The sequence below is a fragment of the Anticarsia gemmatalis genome, chromosome 2 (genome assembly GCF_050436995.1).
Source record: "Anticarsia gemmatalis isolate Benzon Research Colony breed Stoneville strain chromosome 2, ilAntGemm2 primary, whole genome shotgun sequence".
NCBI classification, from domain to species: Eukaryota; Metazoa; Arthropoda; class Insecta; order Lepidoptera; family Erebidae; genus Anticarsia; species Anticarsia gemmatalis.
In genome coordinates this window covers 9968949-9994215 of record NC_134746.1, presented here as the reverse complement: position 1 = coordinate 9994215, position 25267 = coordinate 9968949, and the positions used below count along the sequence as shown (strand labels likewise).

General features: G+C 36.0%; 3 protein-coding genes across 9 annotated transcripts in view; 2 read left to right on the top strand and 1 right to left on the bottom strand.

Moving 5' to 3' along the window:
- raskol (Ras GTPase-activating protein raskol) overlaps positions 1–13676 on the bottom strand; it is a 159641-nt gene extending 145965 nt beyond the window's left edge. Inside the window, exons 1-2 of one of the 4 annotated variants that reach the window (XM_076131646.1) lie at positions 13523–13676; positions 12727–12952 (exon numbers count right to left, since the gene is read on the bottom strand). In XM_076131646.1, the coding sequence (XP_075987761.1) occupies positions 12727–12796 (70 nt within the window). In that variant the 5' untranslated portion in view covers positions 12797–12952; positions 13523–13676. Of the gene's footprint in view, positions 1–12726; positions 12971–13522 lie in introns of all 4 variants that reach the window. The other 3 variants (XM_076131662.1, XM_076131654.1, XM_076131669.1) reach the window with 3 other exon arrangements.
- Positions 13677–14466: 790 nt separating this feature from the next.
- Rop (Syntaxin-binding protein Rop) lies at positions 14467–21455 on the top strand. 4 transcript variants are annotated; one of them, XM_076131593.1, is made up of 15 exons: positions 14467–14583; positions 15922–16062; positions 16281–16436; positions 16780–16883; positions 17098–17246; positions 17327–17387; positions 17616–17770; positions 17928–18076; positions 18184–18338; positions 18435–18515; positions 18596–18763; positions 19148–19237; positions 19357–19454; positions 19540–19622; positions 19726–21455. In XM_076131593.1, exons 1-15 carry the CDS (start codon positions 14556–14558, stop codon positions 19857–19859), a joined length of 1752 nt encoding a protein of 583 aa, XP_075987708.1. In that variant the 5' UTR covers positions 14467–14555; the 3' UTR covers positions 19860–21455. The 4 variants fall into 4 exon arrangements, with proteins under 4 accessions (XP_075987708.1, XP_075987691.1, XP_075987699.1 ...); XM_076131576.1 differs by having other exon boundaries at positions 18578–18763; XM_076131584.1 differs by lacking the exon at positions 16780–16883 and adding an exon at positions 16554–16657.
- Positions 21456–22136: 681 nt separating this feature from the next.
- Positions 22137–24903, top strand: Ass (argininosuccinate synthase). The gene is made up of 10 exons (XM_076131556.1): positions 22137–22276; positions 22630–22735; positions 22881–23041; positions 23200–23284; positions 23372–23517; positions 23605–23726; positions 23913–24064; positions 24149–24240; positions 24371–24519; positions 24654–24903. The coding sequence occupies exons 1-10, from the start codon at positions 22212–22214 to the stop codon at positions 24812–24814; spliced, it is 1239 nt and encodes a 412-aa protein (XP_075987671.1). The 5' UTR covers positions 22137–22211; the 3' UTR covers positions 24815–24903.
- The last annotated feature ends 364 nt before the right edge of the window (positions 24904–25267 follow it).

Sequence of the window (25267 nt, the reverse complement as noted above, 5' to 3'; positions counted from 1 at the left end):
ATGACATGTCCATACCATGATAGCCTCCTACTTTCTAGCTTTTCTGTGACTGCCGCAACTTTTAGACTTCCTCGAATGTACTCATTCCTTATCCTATCCACTCTTGTCACACCGCACATCCACCTTAGCATTCTCATTTCATTTGTATGCATCTTTCTTTCATTCGTCTTTTTCATTGCCCAACACTCAGATCCGTACATGACAACAGGTCTGATGACCGTTTTGTAGATTTTCCCCTTGAGCTTAAGAGGCATTTTGGGGTCACACGTTGTACCAGAGACCTGTCGCCATTTCATCCAGCCAGCATTTATCCTATTATTCACGTCTCGGTCAATTTCGCCGTCGCTCTGAATGAGGGAGCCAAGGTACTTAAAATCGGAGCAAACTGGCAGGGAAACGCCATTTAGAGCAATGGGGGAGAAGTTTGAGGGACCACCGAAGTCGCAGTAGAGGTGCTCGGTCTTAGTTCGGCTGATCTTTAGTCCAACCTTCTCCAACCTCTCCCGCCATTGCTCGAGTCTGCTCTGTACCCCGGCTGCATCTTCTCCAACAAGTACAATGTCGTCGGCGAACAACATGCACCAAGGTGCCTCTCCTTGGATTTCGGCGGTTAAAGCGTCCAAGACAAGAAGAAACAGAAATGGGCTTAAAGCCGACCCTTGGTGCAAGCCTACAGCCACACTGAACTTGTCAGTTAACCCAGCTTCGGACCGGACGTGAGTACTAGCACTTTCATACATCGAACATACAATCCTTACATACTTCTCAGGCAGATTCTTCTTTCTCAAAGCCCACCACAAAACTTTACGAGGCACTCGGTCATAGGCTTTTTCAAGGTCGATGAAGACCATGTGCAGGTTTTTATGCGCATGTTTAAATTTTTCGCACAACTGGCGTAATGCGAATATTGCGTCTGTTGTGCCCCGTCCTGGCATAAAACCAAATTGGTTTTGGGTTACCTCGCACTCTTCTCTTATTCTTCTTTCTATCACTTTCTCCCAAATTTTCATACTATGTGACATGAGCTTTATTCCTCGGTAGTTGTTACATTCTTGTGCATCCCCTTTGTTTTTGTAAATAGGCACCAGTGTACTGTTGCACCACTCATCTGGTATAATCTCTTCCTGTAACAACTTGTTGAAGAATAAAGTCAGCCACTTACATCCATCCTCTTTCAGAAACTTCCATACTTCAGATGGTATGCCATCTGGACCAACTGCTCTGCCGTTTTTCATGCTGATTACAGCCTTTCTTACTTCATCTATACTTACTTCCCTTATCATTCCTAAGTTCCTCGGTACTTCTTCTATTTCCTTGCTCCAATCATTCTCTTCATTCATTAACTTTTCAAAATACATCTTCCAGCGTCCTTTTATATCCTCATCGGCAGTTAAAACTTTTCCACTCTCATCTTTTATGCATTTTATTTTCGTAATATCCCTTCCATTCATTTCTCTAGCTTTAGCTAACCGGTATAATTGCTTTTGTCCTTGGGGAGTTTCTAAGGATTTATATAGGTTGTCTTGGACTTTGCCCCTTGCAATAGCCACAGCTTTCTTAGCTTGTTTCTTACTTTCATTATACACCTTGCGTTTTTCCTCTCTCATAATGGGGTTACATATGTCCACACTTTTCCAGTCTTTAAATGCATCCTTCTTCTCTTTCAGTGCTCTTTGTACCTCTTCATTCCACCACCATGTATCTTTATCAATCATTCTTTTCCCTTTGCTCTCACCAAAAACATTCTTCGCCACACTCCTTACACAAGAAGCCATTTCATTCCAGCATTCATTAGCGGATTTCTTCCGTATACCATCTTCCATGCCTATCATCTTTTCTGTCACTCTCTTCTGGAATTCATCCGCACATTCTTTCTTTTCTAACATAAACCATTTCGTTTTCTGTAGAGGTTTTGGTCTACTTTTTGCTGTTTTCAGTTTTATACATACCTTTAGGAGCATTAACCTATGTTGGGACACAAGTGGCTCCCCAGGTATGACTTTGCAGTCCTTGGCCGTGCTGAAGCTATTCCTTCTGAGCAAAAAGTAGTCGATCTGGGTGCTATGCGGACCACTTTTGTAAGTTATAAGATGTTGGTCCAATTTTTGAAAAAAGGTGTTTGCTATGGCCAGATCAAAAGCAGAAGCAGCTTCTAGCAGTGTTTCCCCTTCACGGTTCCGTTGACCAAAACCCCACCCCCCATGTATTCTTTCATACCCTACATTCGCTCTCCCTACATGTCCATTAAAATCACCTCCTATGTAGATTTCTTCACTCTGTGGGATACTCATTACTACCATATCAAATTCCTGCCAAAACTTATCTTTCACTACTTCATCACATCCCACTTGAGGCGCATATACACTCATAACATTTAGCACTACATCTTTTATCATAATTTTAACTAACATAATTCGATCATTCACTCTCTTTACATCCGTCACGCATTCTTTCAGTTTTCTATCTAACACCACACCCACTCCATTCCTTTTACCATCACTTCCAGTATAATAAAATTTATATCCTTCTCCAATCTCTCTAGCTTTCGTGCCTTTCCACTTCGTCTCTTGCAGACACGCTACATTTATTCGCCTCCTGTTTAAAACATCGGCAAGCTCTCTACCTCTTCCAGTCATCGTTCCTACATTCCAACTCGCAATCCTCATTCTTACATCGCCACGGACTCGCTTCTTACGTTGCATCCGTCCCTGATGCAACAACCCTCGTCCATTTCTCGCAGGCGCCGGGTGCTGCGCTTGCGCGTCGCCTCGGGGGAACGCCCTAGTCCTATCGCATCTGTCATACATTGAATCCATGTTGAAGGGATTTGGCTGATATTTTTATAACCGGCCGCCTGCCTGACGTCAACCCTCCTTGGGAATCCTACGGTACAACGGGAGTACGGGAGGAAAATTGAGGTAGTGGTGAAGGATGCGGGGTAATGGTTGAGGAATATGGGATGAAGGTGGGGGGGGGGGACTGGACACTGCAGCTGCGGAGGGGAGAATGGGTAGGAGCTGCAGTGGCTCGGGTAGGACGGGATCGCATGCCCGTATGCCTCTTTCCTATGGTCGGACAGATCCATAGGTCGAGGCACCCCTGGCCTACTACTACTTTGACACTGTAAGAATAAATTACGGTATTTTTTAGTACACCTGACTACATTTCTAATAATTAAATGTAACAACTAACTATGTCTACACCTTTAAAAATATATTATGATTGAACTACTTTAAGATGTGTTAATGTTGATGACTACCTAAATAGAATTAAAAATAATTTATCATCCGCTAAAATATCGATGGCGACAACAGATTATTACATTTTACGGTAAATAACTTCAATTTGATTTAGTTTAGTAATGGTTTACTTTCTAAACGGCCCTGTTGTTAACACCAAGATAAGTGAAGCTTAAAATAAAATAAACACTTTTTAACATGACTATCGAAGTTATTTGTGTGGTACGACAAGTACATAAGAGATCTTATGTGTTTGATATCACCATGTATCTGATGGAACTGGTACTAGTAATTAAATTATGAAACAGCGCCTTCACAATGTAGTTATGTAAGTTTTTAAAAGTTGTTTACGGCGATATACTGACCGCACAAAACTATCGCATATTAAAAAAGGTTGTGCGTGCAGGAATTCGATTTACATGTACATATATTAATACCGTGTATGTACTATGTAAAATGGATATTTCTATTGGAACTGTATGAAAGTTTAATAACGTGATGATGTACATGATTAATATGTAACACGTAACGCCATTAGTGTTGGTTCTATTGTTTACAGGATTATGATACTGCTGTGTTTATGACTGCCAAGTTGACTACGAACACTTACGTTTTAATATACGACAAAGTAAATTATGTTAATGCAAGAAGTGGGTTTTCCAGCACTTCAAAGATATACGGTTTGAACTTTTAAATCGACGGTTGTTGTAACCTTTAGATGGCCTTTCGCCTTTTACTTTTCGTGAAAGTCGAGTTGAAATTTTTATATGGGCTTTATTTTTCACGAAGGTTTATAACTTGCGAAACTTTCAGAAAACTTAAATCACTAAGTTTTTTCCATAAGATAGGTATATGCATTGTACGCAACCAAATAGTAGAACAAACTATACAGCTCTCTAGCTACGAGTACGTTTCACATTGCATGTTGCGTAATCACAGATCAACATTGACAAATTGTTGGGTTTCGATTACTGCACATTGGGCTTTGAAATGGATCCATGATTATTGAAACAGGATACCTAGCTATGCGTTTCATTGTAACTCTCGTGCATAGAAACTGGTAGGAATGAGAAAAGAAAAATAAACGCATCTGTGCTATGCTATCTTTTAAATGTTATATAATATGACAACATAGTGATATAAAAGTCGCAAGAACTTTTTGACAGAAAATCAGTGTCATGAAAATGTTAGGAAAGTCCTTCGAGAAAACCCTGCATATTTTTGTTTTTGGGTATAATGACATTAACCTAGACAATGCTTCCCATCCGGATAACGGAGCCTAGTACCTTTCAGTCATTGGTCACGATCAGATATAGCTTCAAAGAAAAGCAACTTAAATAAACTTTATTAAATGTTATCCATAATGGAACGATCTATAATTTGGTCAATTACCTAGATAAAAAAGAAGTAATTATTGTTACACAATAATATGTATTGTTCGCGAAGTTAATAAGTTTATCAATTAAAGTTTCTAACTCTACACCGCAATACATATAGAATTGCGTAACCGAGCAAACTTTCATGTTCCAGTTCTAAATGCACTGATGCTTAATGATAGATATAAAAGCGTTCTTCCTTTCCGTTCCTGGTTTATGGGAAGTGTTGATGGTTCAATTACGGTGGTTACATGATATTGATTACTCAAGACAAGAAAATGTAATATTCGATTGATTTGGCACCTTGTAACTGACAAACAATTATATGGCAATGAAACGCTGTAGAAAATTTATTTACAACAACAGTAGAGACCAATTCATGAATTTAAATTCCAGAGGAAAAGAGAAACTAAAACTGATGTGATTCATCGTTTATTGTAGATCATACGTTACGCACCGAAACAAAAATTCCACACAAAAGTGCAGTTTACGAAATCGTTGGCAAGGAAAACAGCCGGCAGTGACTTCCACCGAAGAAATAAAACTTGTCGCACGTCTTATCGTGATTGAAAGTGTGAAAGTAAAAATAAATCCAGCCAAGACTGCACGACTACTCTGCGAGTTAGTTGCGTTTTCTCGACAACTTTTATAACATGTTTTGTTTGTATACGTCTTGTAACGCGTAAACGCATTAGGCGCGCCTATTTATTCGTCATGTAACCTTTGATGATAAATTACAGGCTTTAACCTCTCATTAATGGGTATATTGGGTATAGATGGACGACCACGGAATATAAAAATACCGTTCGATGCTCTACTATTTTTGTAGTCTTCTGAAGTTATCTAAAGTGTTAGTAGCAAGAAGCTTTTTTAAGGGAAGGACGAGGTGATTGTTCGACACTTGAATTCGAATTCAATCGCGTCAGATTCGGGCTTACGTCAAATGGTACTTAATTCCTAACTAACGCAAAATTGTGTACAGATGGTTTTCAGTCTAAATGCTCCGCTAGATTAGATTGTATTTTAATTTATTTTAAAAGTAATATTTTAAAATAAGCTCGATTCTGGCGCGATTGAAAGCTAATTCCGAGTGTCGATTCCGTTGAAGAGAACTTCTGATTAAATTAAATGCTTTATCATTAAAATAACATTAGAAAAACATATAAATTAAATCGCATAAGAATCGAATTGCTCTATTCATCCAAGTAGTAATCATCTCGAGCTTTTTTACGATCCAATCTAAACTAGTATACCTATTTATCTAGTGGCGATTATATTTGTAAGCTACACAAAATTAATAACGCTCAATATGGTTTTAATTCTTTTTTATAGCCACTTATAGATATTGTAGATAAAATATCAGATTTATAAATACCTTAACATACAAGGCTACGATACTTTCTCACAGCCAGTAAAATATTGAATATATTAACCTTGATTTGATAGTCAAGTTTGAAAAGAAACACGTTATGTGCGAGCCTAGGCCTTCTGGTGACATTTTATGTGAATAATAATGGCTACTTCGCTTAGATAAGTCTTTAAAAGCTAGCAGGACTCACCCACTGACAAATCAAATAGATAACTTTGTATATCATAAAGTAGTGATGAGCAAACGTATTATCTTTCCATCTACCGCGTGCTAACTTCCCCTAGACACGTAAGATCACAATTAGAAACGGGTTGTCGTTGTCACATTAGCGTGGACTCAGTGGACTGGACGCCGACCCCGGTCCACTTTTGTTGATAAGCTATGTGACCGTGGGAGGAGTGATTCCATGACCTCTCTATTCCTCTAATTGAATGATAGGCCTCAGTACTCGATTTAGCTGCTTCATTATCGTTAATGTGACCGGAGATCCTTACACGTTTGTTCTATTTTTCTAAATAGCGTTCTATTTGCGCTCGAGCATGTCAGTCATCCACCGAGCACCTGCTACGCTTAGACGTCGCATTTTTGTAGTCTATAGACTTACACGTCTCTTTTCGTCTAACTGTATAAACATAACAGTTTTGCGTAGAGGTTGAATAATCCTCAGTTATTATGTAGATCTGCTTCAATGAACAAAGATAACTGTTGCACCTATCACTTGAAACATTTCACAGTTTACGATGCCGCACCTAGTCCACTGACGACATTATTAGTTTTGTAATAACTGAGTTTATCAAAGAGAAAACACCAGCCACATTTGCGTTGTTAATTGAAATGTATTCAGAGAAATTGAGTGTATCAACTATCAGTACACAAGGCCTTATATGGCACTGCGACCTGTTTAGATGTCAACTATTGTGATAACTGTATAAGCAAACCTATACAATGTTGAAGTTTCTTGACAAGGCACAGCCAAGTGCCAAGCAATAAGTATAATAAAACTGAATACATTTTTAAAATAAATTGGTCTTATCGACGAATAACATGATTGCACTAGCAACATACAGGTAGAACAAAGAATAATAAATAAGCCTTCGAGAGAAAATCAATTTTCTTAGAATCCAGAACCAGGATAATTGAAATGTAATACTTATAGATACATCTGTATATTAAACACAAACTTTACGGCTTATAACCGTGGCATTTACGTATATTTAACTGTCTGCGTGTACTGCGTAGTAAAGTCAACAACAATAAAAAATATTGACATTTTAGCTACGATTATGGAGAAAAGTAGCACTTGTTGAAAAGTCAGCGTAGTCTATAACTTTTCTACATTGCATACCTGCTCATAAAGATGTTTGTTATTACATTTTTATTTCTTAACCGCCTTTTTAAATCCACTTATTCTCTTCTAGAACCCCAGAAATACGAGATTTTAACACACAACACAGGTAAGTACAAACTAATGACGATGGCGAAAAAAATTAAACAAATTGTTTTATAGGGGTCTTAACAGACGATCTTCACTAATTTCACCTATTTGTATTGAATTAGAAATAGAAAAGCCAATAAGAATAGTCGTGTTTATACAGTTTGAGTTCAATTTAGCAGGAATTGCCGGTTTGCGCAACACTTTACGGCGCCTGTATGTGATGCAACTCGGGTGTGTGCACAGATGAACTGTCCTTTGGCGTGCCCAAACATGAAACACGCCCAACGAACGCATTCTTTTTTCTTTGTTACTTTTTTGTTGTTTTAGTCAAACCCTTTTTCTTTATGGAAAAAATCACTTTACGCATCTGTAAAGCTCGGTTTTTCGGAAGTGAGTAAAAATGGCCCTATGAAATATTTGGTATCGATTAAAAAACTATGTTAGTAGAATTTAACATTTTTAGTGTTCGATTGTAATGGAATGGGGGCTACCAATGATTGCATTGTCGTCGTCTGAACGAGCATCTTTATCAGTGACACTAAGGAGAATCAATTTAGTTGGGATTCCGATAGCGTGATCAGCGCAGACCGTTGAGTTAGCAGTGATTTATATACAAAACTCCAGAGGGCCCCTTGAAACGTCGCCTAGGGGCGTAGAGTAATTACCCTGCGTCGAAAAGACCCCATCGTTGGAGCATTCATTAGTTGTTACCACTCTCCCTATGATATTCCACGAACCTACAGTTTTAGGGAAAAATGTTACAAGTTAATCGTTTAAGTATAGTTTTAAGCGACATTACAACAATTAGAACTATATAAAATCTGGAATAACACACATGGGAATTTGGAAGGTGGCACAAAAATTAACAACTTTCTAACGCAAACAAAGCCGGGCAATTAGCAAAACGGAATGATCATTAGTTAATTGTGTCGTAAACTATGTGAACATTGTGAACGTAAAGTAAAGAATAAAATGCAGTGTCTGCTGGCTGCATATTTCTCCGGATAACTCGCTCTAGAAAGTTGATCTTAAAAATTGTGAAATAGACATGTCGTTTTGGGAAATAAAACAATGGAGTCCGGCTCCGGTTGGTGTCAAGTCAACACTAGTCAACAGTGGCATCGAGGTAAGGCGATGTGCGTTAATGCGAGAGTTTACTTTCTACCGAATGTCATTCGCAGGCGCGGCACGTGCCGTGTCTCTATCCAAGTCAGTATTAAAATAACGGAGCTTTTCTCGTCACGTTAACTATATGGACGTATTGCTCGCGAACAGGACGGAACTACCATATCACTGTCATGCTCCAATATGGCTTTAAAACGATGAATTCACCAGTAATATAGCTACAACAATCACATTTTATCAAAAGGATATTTCAAAGCCTGCTGGTTTTGTTCAACCCATATTCAAAAGTATACTTCATAGTGATTTATAACAGAGCACTTCGTTAATGATAACCTGAAAAGTGCATTAGATACGTTTACATTTAAATGGACTTGTGTTGCTTTAGATTTCTTTCGATTGAAGATATTTCTCACGCTCAAAGTTAATGACCGCTGAATCTTATGAAACGGTTTAAATTATTTACAGGTTCTTTGTTCAACGAAAATTACCTTTAAGAGATCTGCTAAGTTTTACTAAAGTGGCTTGCACTAATTCTCTTTATAGGTTTCGACTATGTTCAATGTTCACTAACAACGTGGGCAGTAGTAGCACAATAATGTACTGACTCAAATGGGTTGAAGGGCGTGATATTATGACATCATGCCTCTGTGAATTTCCTCCTTAGTTGATCGTCTCATAAACATACTAATAAAAATAATACATAAGCACTAATACTGACTATATTAGTAGTATGAAACCTACCTACTTCTGTATCATTTTTGCTTCAGAGGAAAATAATGATAGTATTGCTTATAAATATCGCTTTACCAAGTTGTCTGGCAGGTATGGGTATTGATAATATACCAAAGAATAACCGTATAAACTTATTATACTGTTGGTATTCAAAAGATATGTGTTACATTACATCCTCAGACAAATATGCATAGTGACTTATTAGGTGTGTTCAGTGTCTAAACTACAATGAAACATCGTGTGGTTTTATTCAGAGGAAAACCGCAGTCTCGACACAGATATTGAATATTTTTGTTTAACTAAACCAAAAGTTTACCTTCGTTTTGAATATGTACGAGTAATTTAAAATTTTAATGTTATAAAATAGACTATGGTTGCGGTAAGGAACTCTTCAATTTTCAACGATCGAGTAAATTCTAAGTAGATTGATATATTATCTAGTAGGTGTATTTTATTGCTAACATATTATTCGCTTGTCTAATCCATATTGATTTGACAAAATCCAGTGTTCTGCAACCACCTTAACAATCCTTAGCACTAATAAGGAATCTGTTTTATAAGTGTTAATCCCAAATCTAATTAAATTGTGTAAAGTCACACATTGTCAACGTGTTTTTACGTACATTGCACATTGTCAATTTGTAAAAATAGTCGTGTTGTAAACTTGTAATTGGTGTAAGAGATTCCTGTAAACTGCTTACAATTTTGTCTCTTAATCTTGAAAAAACTACATACATGCATAAAATCACGCCTTATTCCATAGGAGCAAGCAGAGACAAAATAACGCTGCTTGGTAAAATCCTTAAAAAAATCCCTTGTCTCATTCACATTTTTACATCTTGTCATACAGGATCAACGGTTCCGAGTGCTACGCACCAGACCTTTTTCATTGTTGTCATTAAAAGACGTCTACAGTAATTATATACAGTAAAAAACTACAAACATTCAAAGTTTGATCACATTCCAAATAACTGTAGCTGGGGGAAAGCTTGAAAAATCGCTGTTAACTGATTTTCAAAGCGATACATTCAGGTTTTGTAGTAGCGTAAGTAAACCATATAAAATTAATAATACGTGACTTATCTTAGTAGTTTTGTTGATCGTAAACATACAAACAAATAGGCATATTTTAATTAATCAAATTTTTTCTTAGCACTGGTCCCTAACTTGCGGACTATTGTAGGATTGTTTGTTGAACTACAAAAATCATCGGAAAATGACAATATTTTTCAGTACAAGCGTGTTCTTGAAGAAGATGGAACAAGGGAAGAATTAATTATTTGCGCTTATTATTAAATGTCATTTAATAATTAGGCATTCCAAATTCATAAATGTAGATTCGTTTTAAAATATTCAGATGCGGAAAAACTTAACTTGCCTTATATAATCAATGCAGAAATACATTGTTGACCAACAAGCGTTATTCTAATAGGATTACATTAAGAAAATATAAGGTAGAATTCAAGTATCCGCCTGCTTCTGTAATTATTTTAAAAACGTGTAAACATAGTTGCGTCGCTGTGTGCCACAATGCCTACAATGTTGTTGTCTTGTACACACTCGTGTACTCGGTAATCGGTATCGACTATTTCGTTAGTCGATCACTGAATAATGCAAATGATCAGTGGGTAGTACCTAGATATTGTAATGATGTAAGAAAATATGCAACACTGATACACATCGGTACACAGATATGCCTGCCGCTAGATAACCGCCGGCCCGTGTAATGTTATTAGTTCGAATTAACTTCATTTTTGCGTGAAATTAATCCGGTTAACTGATGACAAATTAAGGCTGCAACCTACTGAAAGTATGTAAATGTATTCAACTGTCTCGCTTGATGTATCCCTATCGTTACAAATTCAAAAATCTGGTTCAAAAGTAACGAAATCAGTAAGCAATCGATAATGCACATGATTATTGTAATCAAACATGTATGGAAATTCCGAGTAATTACCTATTAAAGACTAACTGTCATTTTATTCATCTTCCAAACCTTGTCATACCAAGAAAACCGCATAAATAAACAACACCATACTACTCATAGTACTCATTTAGCGATGCTATGTACATGCAATGCTATGTAGAGCTAGTTCTAGTTAGAATAATGCGGATCCACAGTTTTTGCAGTCATCAAGTACTTCACGCTAATCATTCTCACGGAACCCGCAGTCCCTTAATCGAGGCTAGAAAGTGAGCCAATTGGTCCCAGCCTGATGGACCGAAACTCGATAGAAAACCACAGCGCGGCGTATAGTTTTCACTATAAGTGGGCCATACGCGAACGACCTGCTACTCTCTTGACGATAAGGTCCGTCATTGTATTAATTGCTATACAGATTTATGGCACATGTAATAAATACTAATGCAACAGCTGTTCGAACTACGAACAGAAATCGTTTATTTACGGCTGGACCCAACAGCATAAAGTAAGTAAGTATAGGGATAGATTATTTGTAAGCATCTGAGACATGACATTGTAGAGTCCTTTAAGGATATAGATCTGATTTACTTATTAGGCAATACGCAACATCTGTTATTTTTATAGTCACAGTTAATCACTTATTGTAGAAAAATTATCGGTTCAGGTAATTTCTTGTATGTGCAAAATTGTTTAAAAAATAAGGAGAATAGTTGATCATAAGAGTTTTTTAAACCTATTGCTCCATGACTAAGTGCCATCAATTTATTACAATTGATACGATATCCACATTGCGCTAGTCGAGTCACAAAGCAATTAAAATAATTTCAGCACTTACTCAATCTCTTCAGATCACCAGAATGACTAAGCGCACGTGGTTCATTCAGCTCAATTTAGGACTTAAACAATTACTAGTGGCATCAAGTCAATATTCATAATTGTTGGTTGAAGGCGACGTGGTGGCGACGACTGTGGGACGTCCAACACCCACTGTTGTGCAATACGACAATTAAATACAATCACAACATCGTGCCCACAAATCAAAATCAATTCAGGAGAAGTTTCGGAACTCAGACGCTCATCATCAACAGTAGATCAGATGTACACATTCATTGATGGATCGCTTTTGTTAAGGTACCGATTGACTGATTACTGATTAGTGACTACCAATAAAATACCTACATAGGTAAGGTACCTAATTCTCTGTCTAATAACATAGGTACATTGTCCAACATTAATTTTAATTTTAAATTCCTTAATTATAAAAATACACTCGGCGTTTAAATAATCTCCTTACGTCAAAGGGACTCAGGCAGAATCGATTACTATTTGCAGCATTAAAATCATACCGCACAGGTGCAAGTTGTTGGCAAAGAATTTGACCTTTATTATTCTCATGCATACATGACACTGGTTGGGAATTACGCAAAACGCCCCAAATAACTCTCCAATAAATTTTGTGGCAAGAATAGCAACATCTATAAAATAAAAAGTTTGTTTTACTTGACAGTCTAACTGTTATTACTTACCACATCTATCCAGCCAGCCCTCCGCGCGGCAGGGGTACGTTATCATCACCAGCTTATCGTCACTCCTCATCTTGAGCACTATCACTTCTTAATAACAAACACTGACGAAAATCCCACGTCCGATACAACATACAGACATTGCAAATTTACATTTCACTATACACCGAGTGTAGCTGATCAAGCGCTTCAAACACTGGACTCCTCGGCTACACAACACTTTCACCAACTGCCGATAAAAAGAGAACTATGTTAATCATTGCAAATAGCTGCCGACAATAAGATAAAAATATCTGTGGTTTATCTACGACAATGCACAAACGAAATCTGTTCGCTCACCGAGTGCTACTATTTTTATTTTTATACACTTATTTAATAAACTACTGGGGTGTCGCGTACACATTAATACAATGAAATAAAAAATAACATGTTAATTATTAGCCAGAAAATTCTGTTACATGTCTTGTAGACAGTATTACATTCTCACTATCGCAGTATTTATTACAACATAGGTACTTAATACTTATTATTATAAATATTTTATTTTATAATTTTTATCATACTAATAATATCAAATAAACATCACTATTATGTTTCGTGGGTAGGTACTAACTTGAAGTATTATTTTCAGAATCTTTAACTTTTCAAAGATTGCAATAGAAATGAGGGTAATATTAATAAAATAAGGACAAATAATGTGCACCAGTCATTAATAAAGAAAAAATAACAGTAGTTAGGATATACCGTACTTTAATCAAATCCAAACTAAAAATATACTTAAGCGTTACTTAAAATTTACCTCTTTTAAAAAAATATAGATAACTATCTCAACTGAGTTACGATAAATTTAAATTCACGCGCACGTGATAATTACACTACACGGCTAACCATCTGTACACCCACATCCGACACCAGCACTAAAAAAACTGAATTACTGTGCTGTACTACTCTGTCTGTTTTCCATTCCATTCTGCGATGTCAGAAGAAAACAGCAATATACTCCATCTTTGTCAATTCACTATCGACCCGCCTCCTTATCATTCATGTTATCAAAATGCGCGCGCATTCGCAACAAATTTATTGAAAAGCAATTAGTTTGTTATAATTTAGCTAAGCTTAATTGCAATGGAGACCTTACACAAAAAAAATATATTTTAATAAATTGATGTTTGAAAATGCTCAATATTTTACTGTACCATAGACAATTGATAAATCTGAAAGTTCTATAGTAGTGATGTACCTACTAGTCATGTCAAAGCAACATTAAGTACAATTTTGGATTTCAATGGTATATACCTATTGATTTTATGTTTAACTGGCTTGGTATATATTTTTTTGCTTGAAAAAACGTTTAGCAAACTTTGAATAAGATAACTGTGGAGTCTCCAAAGTTTCTAAAATAGAGGGAGGTTTTCGGTGGGACAAAAAACGTGAACAGGTAAGGCAAATAAGTCTTTAAATTACATGGTTTATCTCCATTTAATATAGACACAAAAGGCGCCCGGTTCAATAACGCTAATAACCGTGCACTTGTCAATGTCAAATTACCCATGTATTGTATGTATTGACAATTTCACTAATATTTTATATCCATATTCTGTACTGAGCCTGTAGCACAATAAAACGAAAAATAGAATTTTAACATAATGTGATCGCTTATTATACTTAATAACTAATCATTTTATACAATCCTTCATAATTCGTGTAACAGCGGAATAGTAAAAGCTTGACATTAATGGTTTTCCCATTCTCAGTTTCCCACAACATTGCGACAGTTCTAGATTGTTGTCGTTGGTTTTGGCAGATATCGTTTCTGTAGTCTACGGTCCAAGATGGCTTTGAAAGCACTTGTCGGGCAAAGTGAGTTCAAAAAAATATAATTTTATTAGTTTTCGATTCATTGTGTGTAGTTTTTAAGTTTAAAAATTACAAGGAAATGTTTGGTACATATTTCGAAATGAAACATATACCTTGGTGCGACAAATTTAGGATGACTTCATCCCATCAAAACTTATCAACTTATCGATGACTAATATTGTATGTGTTTTTGTGGTAATGATTCTATTTCACTCGGTAAAAGTTCGTTATAACGATTAGCTTGATATAGTATTTTATATGTTTCTGAAGCTTTACATGGTTAAGAAATTTGAGACTTGTAAACAATGGTGTTTTCTGGGTTTTATTGATTTAGGCAAATTAAAAGAATTGTTCGCATTTATTACTTATTTCTTGGAACATAATGCAGTTCCTAGTGTTAATTTAGTATATTCATAACTGTTGAACCTTTGTTGAAGTTACGTGAAGAGAAAGATATGTTCGCACAGTTATTGATTTTCTTGTGTCATTTGGGTTAGGGGGTGGGGTGCAATAGACGTCATGAAGTAGGCTGTAGCGAAATCATCAATGTAGAACGTTGAACAGCCTTGCTTTGTTCTCATGATATGATTACTCTTAGATCTGAAATTCATATATATTAATATAATAACGACTCACAGTTAATCACACACTATATTCTATATTCACATCAAAATTAACACAGAGCTGAGAGACTGACCAACAATTTTTTGCTAGCTTCTCCTATTTGACTCCACCCATCACTTACAAATGATTTAAATTTAAGCTAAATGCTATAATTTAGACAAAGGATAGTCTTTTGTCTTGCTATTAGTTGCTATTAAACTAAAACACTGTAGCAAGCATCAAAATTAATGTCCTGGTAGAATCATCATGGAATAGATCATGTTGTGAAAAACTTAATTAGCCCCAGGATATACTTATTACTTGCACTATCTACTGTCTATCAGTAGCATACATAATATTTGGAAATATCCTCCTACCCTTTATATTTAGTTGTATATAATGTTAAACAGTTGTACGGACTTGTATCTTACCTGTTGGCAGAACATGAAACAGTAACTTTTCTCATTAAGAGATATTGTTGAAGTAAGATTCACATTGTATGTCATAGTTATTGATTATTATCTACATGATATCATCCTCATGTAAATAACTAAGGCAAATTATTTGGAGTTGCTAAAGATCCTATCAACTCTATCATACCAAGATCCAAGATACATACATAATAACACACCTTTTCTGAAAGGAGTTGGCAGAGACTAAAGACGATATAATATTCTTAAATACATAACAGAAGCGATAAGGCACAACTAAATGTCCATTTATGAATAACTTTTACAGAGATTATGAATGAGGTGATCCGGTACAGATCGAAGGGTAAAGACAAAATAGAATGGCGCGTTTTGGTGGTGGATCAGCTGTCCATGCGGATGGTGTCGGCATGTTGCAAAATGCACGACATCTCTGCCGAAGGCATCACTTGTAAGTATATGAATAATACTACTGTTTTAAATCAAATCATACATCAACTTTTATTTTGATTTGTCTAGTCTACTAGCCAGATTCATGGGTTATGAATAAGTACTAGAGTTGCCACTATTTATGAGTTACTATCTGCTACGTTGCTACTAACAACTGCCAAATTTCCATCCAATAGGTAATGGTAGAAACAAGCCTAAATATTTTTTATATGATTACAGTGGTGGAAGACATTCACAAGAAGAGGGAGCCACTATGCACCATGGATGGCATATACCTCATTACTCCATCAGAGAAGTCAGTGCATGCCCTCATCAATGACTTCTCAGTAGGCAACCGCATCATGTACCGCGCTGCTCATGTGTTTTTCACTGAAGGTAAGATATGGAGACTGAAAAATTTTAGCTCACATAACTTTAGTTTTTTTTTTTATCATTTGTCATTTATTTTATGGCTTCTATTTTTATTTGCAATTTTTATTTTTTATTTTCCAGCCTGTCCTGATGTACTTTTTGACCAATTATCGCGTAGTGCTGTAGCTAAATATATCAAAACATTAAAGGAAATCAACATTGCTTTCATTCCATATGAACAACAGGTTTGTCATATTTTTATTTCTTAAAGGGGGAGAACTCTTTACTAGTCTTCATCAGCATTTACAGAGAGAGTTCAAACCTGATACTAATGTTACTAACCATTGTTACACGCTGCCTTGATTAGTATGCCCTGAGGAATTATTCAATGAACTGTGCAAGTCTTCAGCTGCAAGGAAAATCAAAACTCTAAAAGAAATCAACATTGCATTCTTGCCTTATGAAAGCCAGGTCAGTTCAATAGTTAGGAGTATTTCAAACATTAAAGCTACAATTTTTTTTAAACAAAATTCACATTTTTATGGATTACTCTTACTTGTGTATGTTTACTGCTTTGAAGTGATCTCTTTAATACTAAAAAAATATTTTCCCTAAAAACATACTTGAATTAGATAGTAACCGATAAATATTTGTAAAAATGTTTTATTTATCATAATTTCTGCAGGTGTTCTCCCTGGATTCGCCTGATACATTCCAGTGCATGTACAACCCTGCACTCGCGCAGACACGTAACGCGAATATGGAGCGTATCGCCGAACAGATCGCGACACTTTGCGCCACGCTCGGAGAGTACCCGTCTGTGCGATATCGCAGGTAGACTCTCTTACCATATTATAAAATAATACATATTAACTATAGATTATACTGTATCTATAATAAAACTTTTGTTGCAGTGACTGGGAGCGCAATGTTGAACTCGCCCAGCTGATCCAACAGAAACTTGATGCTTACAAGGTATGTTGTGCTCCAAACTTAATTAACGTGATTCTAGTGTAACTTGGCAGCATCCCTGAAGCAGTGGTTAAGGTGGTCGGCACGCCAATATTAGTCGTCGAGAGGCCATGGCATTGATTTGTACGATCCACGAATAGTGATTTATTTCGCATCTGGCTGTACTAGTCTCCAAAACGCAAGATTGCTTTCAAAGGTGAATTGTTAGTAATAATTTATTATTGTCTGCAGGCTGATGAGCCGACAATGGGAGAGGGTCCTGAGAAGGCCCGCTCTCAGCTGCTGGTGCTGGATCGCGGGTTCGACTGCGTGTCGCCATTGCTGCACGAACTGACCCTGCAGGCTATGGCTTACGATCTTCTACCTATCGAGAACGACGTCTATAAGTAAGATACATATATTTTACCCTGGAGAGACCCTAAATTAATTTAAAAAACTAAGAAATTATATATGAGTTTCATCCCTGTGATTACAAAACACAGTTATGATTATAAAAGTATTTAAGTAATAAAAAAATATTTTAAAAAGTTAATTTTTATCCAGGTACGACGTATCAGGGAACAACAAGGAGGTACTTTTGGACGAGAATGATGAACTGTGGGTGGACCTACGACACCAGCACATTGCCGTCGTATCGACATCTGTTACTAAGAACTTGAAGAAGTTCACTGAATCCAAGCGCATGGGTGGAGGTGAGTCGAAATATTTGCGATACATACTACTTTTGTTCCAACAAAATACCCAGTAACAATTGTTTTCATAAAAATTTGTTCTAAAACAAAATAATTTCATTTTGTAGGCGACAAGCAGTCCATGCGAGACTTATCTCAGATGATCAAGAAGATGCCGCAGTACCAGAAAGAGTTGTCTAAGTACGCGACACATCTGCGCTTGGCTGAGGACTGCATGAAGGCCTACCAAGGCTATGTTGATAAGCTTTGCAAAGTCGAACAGGTAACCTTCGAACCATTCTGTAAATTGCATCACCCTCTATCACCCTCATAGTCGTCACAATATTTACAATGCAATTACACATTCTTATTTGTCCAGGACTTGGCCATGGGTACTGACGCCGAAGGCGAGAAAATCAAAGACCACATGAGGAGCATCGTGCCAGTGCTTCTAGACACGGTATCTATAGTTTAATTATATAGAAAAATGATTTTTGTGAACAATTATCTAATTTTAAGTAGAATACCCTTGTGTCGCAGACGGTGGTCAGCTTCAACAAGATGCGTATCATCGCGTTGTACATAATGTCGAAGAACGGCATCTCGGAGGAGAACCTCAACAAGCTGGTCACCCACGCGCAGCTCGAGCCATCTGACAAGCAGACACTGCTGAACCTTGCCAACCTCGGCCTGAACGTGATTATTGACGTATGTACTAACAATTGTTCACTAATATGTATTTAAACATGATTGTTTTGGTAAATTTTATCTCATTTATCCTGTACATACTTATGACCTTGTTAAGTACAGTTCAGACTATCATTACGTAATATTATTTTTTACCTTATCTGAACTGTGTTTAAATGCTTATTACTCATTAAATGTTATTATTTTCATGTAATAAGGGATCCATGTATGTGTGAACTGTGCAGCTGTCATTCATTTGTACTAACTAAATAAATAAATTAGCATTGCTGGGTAAATCGTTATGAGGTCTAGATCATTTTTTTTATTTTGGGGGTTTCTTCTCTTAGTTCTGGGCATAAATATGGAGTGCTTAAATTTAAAAAAGTTATGATATTTTGTTTACAGGGTAACAGAAAGAAGGTGTATCAAGTACCGAGGAAGGAGAGGATCACGGAACAAACCTATCAAATGTCCCGATGGACGCCGGTCGTCAAGGTAAACTAACTTAAAGTATTCGTTCAGACGGGATTCATATTTGATTTCGATCTTCAGTAACAAAATATACATTAATCAACATTATTCAAAATTTGTTTCAAATAACTCTTCTTTCATAGGATATTATGGAAGATGCCATTGAGGATAAACTGGACCAACGCCACTTCCCATTCCTCGCCGGTCGCGCCCAAACTTCCGGATATCAAGCACCAACTAGGTGAGTCTTTATCCGATGTACAAAGTGCTATATATCAGATCCGCTGATGAACGTAATTATAAATCTATTAACTGACAAATTGCAGCGTACGCTACGGACACTGGCATAAGGATAAGGCGCAGCAAACTATCAAGAATGTACCACGGCTTATCGTCTTTATTGTTGGAGGTAAGAGACAATCATTTTGAATTTAAACCTTTCGAGATTGAACGAAAAATGTACGAGAAGTGTAACTCGCTAAACTGTATTTAACATGTATTTCCATTTACAGGCGTTTGTTTCTCTGAAATTCGCTGCGCTTACGAGGTGACCGCAGCACTTAAGAACTGGGAAGTGATTATCGGATCTTCTCACATACTGACACCCGACAACTTCCTCTCAGATCTAAGCTCTCTTACCGCCTAAACTTTTGAGCAACATGTTTGATTATATATGCATTTTAGAATGTTAACAAATTGCCTAACCTAAACTAGTTTTGAGTTGTCAAGAAAAATCAAAATGTCCTGCTTAGGCCCCTTGTGTAACGAAATTTGTTTAAACTCACAATTGTGTATTATTATATGCAAGAATTAGCGTAGTGTTGCCGTAATTTGACTATATTTATTGTGATATACATGATCGTATTCTGATTATGCTGGCTGAACTTATTATTGGCAAAACTTAATTACTTTTTAAGTGTTGCTTTTATTAAATCATGAAATATCGGAGGGCCAATTCTCGTTACCAAAGTCGTTTATAATATGCGTAGTACCGATCTCGATGGTAATATAAAATAATAAAATGCCTGAAATAATGTTCCACTCGCATAAATCGCAAGTGGCAAGAATTAGTAGAGTTGGCCCTCTGATAGCATCGGATAGTAATGTTTTTTTTTAAATATGAAAAGTTTGTATTAACTTGTATCACTTCATAGAAAGTTGATTCAATAAATAATGTTAATATTGTTAATAGTGCAAATGTGCATTTTATTTGTGTTTTATATTCATATTAGGTTTGTTGTAACATTAATCAGATTGTTTATATTGTTGACACTTTCTTCAAATATTTTAATCAATATCAGAATTATTAGTTGTAAGAAATTCAAGTGTATTATTTTTAATTGTTGATAGGGATGTTAAACATTAGATGGGTTCGCGAACTATTAATATAGACTGATACAATCGGAATGCTATTGTTAACTTATTACATTTAAAATTTCTATCAATGTAATGATTCGGAATGTTTAGGGCATAGTTTGGAAACTAAATTGTCTGCGAAGCTAACGCTAGTTCTATGTCTCTTGTCATGATATGTATTACTAGATATAAACTCGCTTCCAAAAATCATTGTGCAGTTTTGTTTAACGCCAAATGCTAGAATCATAAAAAGTATTAATCGTAGTTATAATTTGTTAGCCGGGATTGTTACTTGCACGTTTGATTGCGCTCATTCAATGCACCATGTCGCTTGTCGACGCACTGGTAGGTCACTACTCGCTAGCTACTCATCATCTTGTATATTTTATCTAACTATTGATATTACTCTGCGTGTTTACTATATCTAATACTGACGTTGTGTTACATTCCAGATAATAATATATCATATACATTATGTAGTTGTAAAGTCAGTTGTCTTACGGTGTAGTCTAAATTCTTGATTTAGTGTTAACTTCTTAATAACTTTTTCTGAAATCTACTTGAGGTACGTATAACGTATTGGTAATTCATTATATTGATAAGATAACGTGTAGTAATTGGTCTAGATCGTTAATAATGGCGGGTTCATTACACCGTGTATGTAACTGATGGTGTCTGATTGACATTGTAAAGTAATATGATCCCCCATCAACTTATAGTCACTGGCCTTTCAAACATTTCATCTATCAACTTGCATGCAATGTGTGTTATTGACGGATTGTGCAATTATGTAGGGAATATTCGTATTAATAGCCAGTCTAAACATAATTTTAAATATCAGTATTTAATTGTTAAAATTTTCATTAAATTATTTAATCATCAATAACCTCGTGTTTTATTGTTTGTTTCACATGAATTAATTTGTCAAACCTCTACACCTTCCGTTATCGATTAAAGGTCAGACGTAGTATACGGATCTATGTGTAGCGTGACATAATAATCAAAAACATAAATTAAAATAATGCCTATTGTCCATGTTTCAAAACAGTATTGGGGAAACTTACAAATAATAATAACATTATAATTAGTGATCCATTGCATCATTTCAATTATACAATTTTAAAGTCGTATCTATTCCGATATCACATTATAAATAATTACCATAAATTCGGGTGCAAACCTGCATACGATTATGGTCTACTCCACCAGTTTTTACTGCAATTCGATTCTATCCAGATTTTTATTTATGGGGTCGTTCACGCAGAGATCTCATTGCAAAATAGACCATTGAAATGTTACATTTTTTAGGCCTAAGCTTGCGTTTTTCAGAGGGAATAAAGTAATTTTATTCTCTTCCCCCTAAACAAACAAAATTGCGTTGTCTGGAAATCGGAACGCGTATATTTTGAATGGACTAGTACCCATAGCGCCGCAGTTGCTCTTACCTACGAGATCAGAATGTTGTAGGTACAGTTATCAAGACAATGTAGGTAGGTTTTTACACTTGAAGATCATGTGGTCTGTCTATCGGATCAGTATTTTGTTAACCTTAGGGTTATCGTGTACAGACTGTAGTCGTCGATGTAATAACAATCCACAACTGCCAGTTTATTAGACGCTGGCTCCGAATAAACACCTAACAATGGCTAAAGATCTCGTTATCCTCGCGTACTCGGGCGGACTTGATACAAGTTGCATCTTGAAGTGGTAAGTACGTAGGTACAACATCACGCATATAGTATTTGGATGATACACAACAAAGGTCATCACCGAATTTAACCTACCTGCCCAATAATTAAGAACTTACATATTTATATTATGATATTCAAGTTAACCACATTACTTATACATTAGATGTGTTCCTAGTTCCTAGATTGGCCAAGAAAGCATTAACTATTATAATTTGCGATCCCGAGGTTCCTTAGGTGCACTGTCCCCGGTTCGATTGCCGGTTTGGCTAAATAAGCATAGGTAGAAAACGATATGAGTAATGAGATTATTTTTGTTGACCGTATTTCGTATGTTACTATTATTAAATATTATAACTTTTTAATTTCTAGGTTGATCCAGAAGAACTATGATGTCGTATGTTTTATGGCAGATGTTGGCCAAAATGAAGATTTTGCGAAAGCTAAAGCAAAAGCTCTCGGAATAGGAGCTAAAGATGTAAGTGATTGAAAAGAGAGAGTGAGGAGATCACCTTTACTTTTCTCAGCTTCACCATTAACATTTTAGATAATAGAATAGAAGTAAGCATAATAATTAATTAATAATGATCCAGATAATAATTAGGCCCTATTTTGTTGCCTAGGTAATCGTTGAAGACTTGCGCAAAGATTTTGTGTCTAACTACATGCTGTCAGCAATTCAGATGGGTTTGATATATGAAAGCCGTTATTACTTGGGTACCTCTCTAGCTAGGCCTTGTATAGCGGTCGGACTAGTCAATGCCGCCAAGAAACTGGGAGCAAAGTACGTAATCCAATTGTTTTTAAATATTAAGTTACAGCTACGCTTTGTTAAATTACTTTTACGTCGTAACGTAAGGTACCTATAGTTAACTACTATGACTTCATTTGAAGTTTTTACAATCTTCGAAGCTAGCATTGTAACAAAATTGAATTTTTTAGATACATTTCTCATGGCGCTACTGGTAAAGGCAATGACCAAGTAAGATTCGAGCTCAGCGTCTATTCACTATGGCCTGAAGGAAAGGTAAGAAGCAACAATTCACATGCGTTTTCAAAAATTTTATGGCTTTTGGTATCTTCAATAGTTAATGTATATTTTTTTTCTGCTTAGGTGATTGCACCATGGCGTCTTCCAGAGTTCTACGAAAGGTTCCAGGGTCGGATAGATCTCATTGAATTTGCCAAACAACAAAACATTCCTGTTTCTGCCACTCCTAAGGAACCATGGTCTACTGATGAAAACATTATGCATATCAGGTACTGAATCACTAATTTTTTAGTACTAATTAATCAGCCCATGTGCAAGTATTTATCTTGTGTTGTACTATTCTGTGTATTTTGCAGTTACGAATCTGGTGTCCTGGAAGATCCCGGCGCGATCCCGCCATCAGGAATATACAAAATGACCAGGGACTTGAAAGACGCTGAAGACTATGCGAGTGTAATTGATATCAATTTTGAGAAAGGTAGGTAATTTAATCTGGCTCTTTTTTAAACTTGAGACTCACCTAACTGCCAAAATAAAATCATAAAAATTACAGAGTAACCATTTTTAAAGGAACCTATCAAGACCTGTAGACTGGTGCAAGACAATAATATATAATTTGAACATTATATTATTATTTACCTACATATTTCTATTTTTTCCCTAGGATTGCCGGTCTCTGTCCGAATTCCAAGTGGACATGAGAAGGCCCTTCTTGTGACTGATTCCCTTGCTATTGTTGAGACTCTAAACAAATTGGGTGGCCAGCACGGTGTTGGACGTATTGATATCGTTGAAAATCGGTTCCTGGGATTAAAGGTATTAATGTTCAATTAAAATACAGACCAAACTACTTTTTTATCCAGGTCTAAGTATTTATCTAATTTTATGTTTTTTTCATAGTCTCGAGGTCTATATGAGACACCTGCTGGAACAATTCTACACGTTGCACACGTTGACTTAGAAACTTTCGTCCTTGATAAGGAAGTTTTAAGGTACTAGAAAACTGATAGTCTTATAATCTACCTATTTACCTTACTCACTAAGTGTAAAAAGTGTCTTTAGAGTTTAATAGATGTTAGTATGTATGTCGGTCGTAGTTATAATCCCCAAATTATGTTTCAGGGTAAAGAAACATTTACAGGAAAAGATGTCTGATTTTGTCTACAACGGTTTCTGGTTTTCACCTGAAGGAATCTACACTCGGAAGTGCTTGGAGTTATCACAAGAGAATGTTAGCGGGTCCGTAACCCTACAAGTATATAAAGGAAATGGTACGATTATAGTTATAAGTTTATTTCTATGCTTTTTTTTTTAATCGTTAAAGTATCGCTTTTCTACTCATATAATGCGTCTTTACGTTGAATACGCCTTAATAAGTAATGTTTAATATTAAACTTCATTACAGTTGATATCCTGGCCAGAACCAGTCCAAAGAGCTTGTACAATCAGGACCTTGTATCTATGGATATAAGTGGTGGGTTCGCGCCGGCAGACAGTACTGGCTTCATCAATATTCATGCTCTTCGTCTCAAAGAATATTCCCGATTCGCCAACCAGAACAAATAAAGTGATACGACGTGACTATATCTACCAAAAATAAAAGCTAACATTTAATTGATAATAAATGTACTTTTACTGTGTGTTTGCCTCATTTAGTGATTTGTATTACCTGAAATAATTTGGACAAATTATTTTATTCACTTTCATCTCCTGTATGAACAATTCTACATTTTCTATGGTTCCGGACTTCCGGAAATACCCGGTTTTTGTATATTGGTATTGCCAATCGTTGAGGCTACCGTCCGACAAGCATATTATTATTTCAAATTATAATAAAATTCTCTGACATTCATGTTAGCCTGTAATTTGTTATTTTTCTGTACAATTTTATTTTTTTTATAAGCAAAGAATACGAAGCACGACCCAACGATTTTATTGAATTATGTTATGATTTACGGATAGATTGATAAATAAATTTTAGAATCAATATTCGTAACCAAGAAATTATTTTACTTTTGC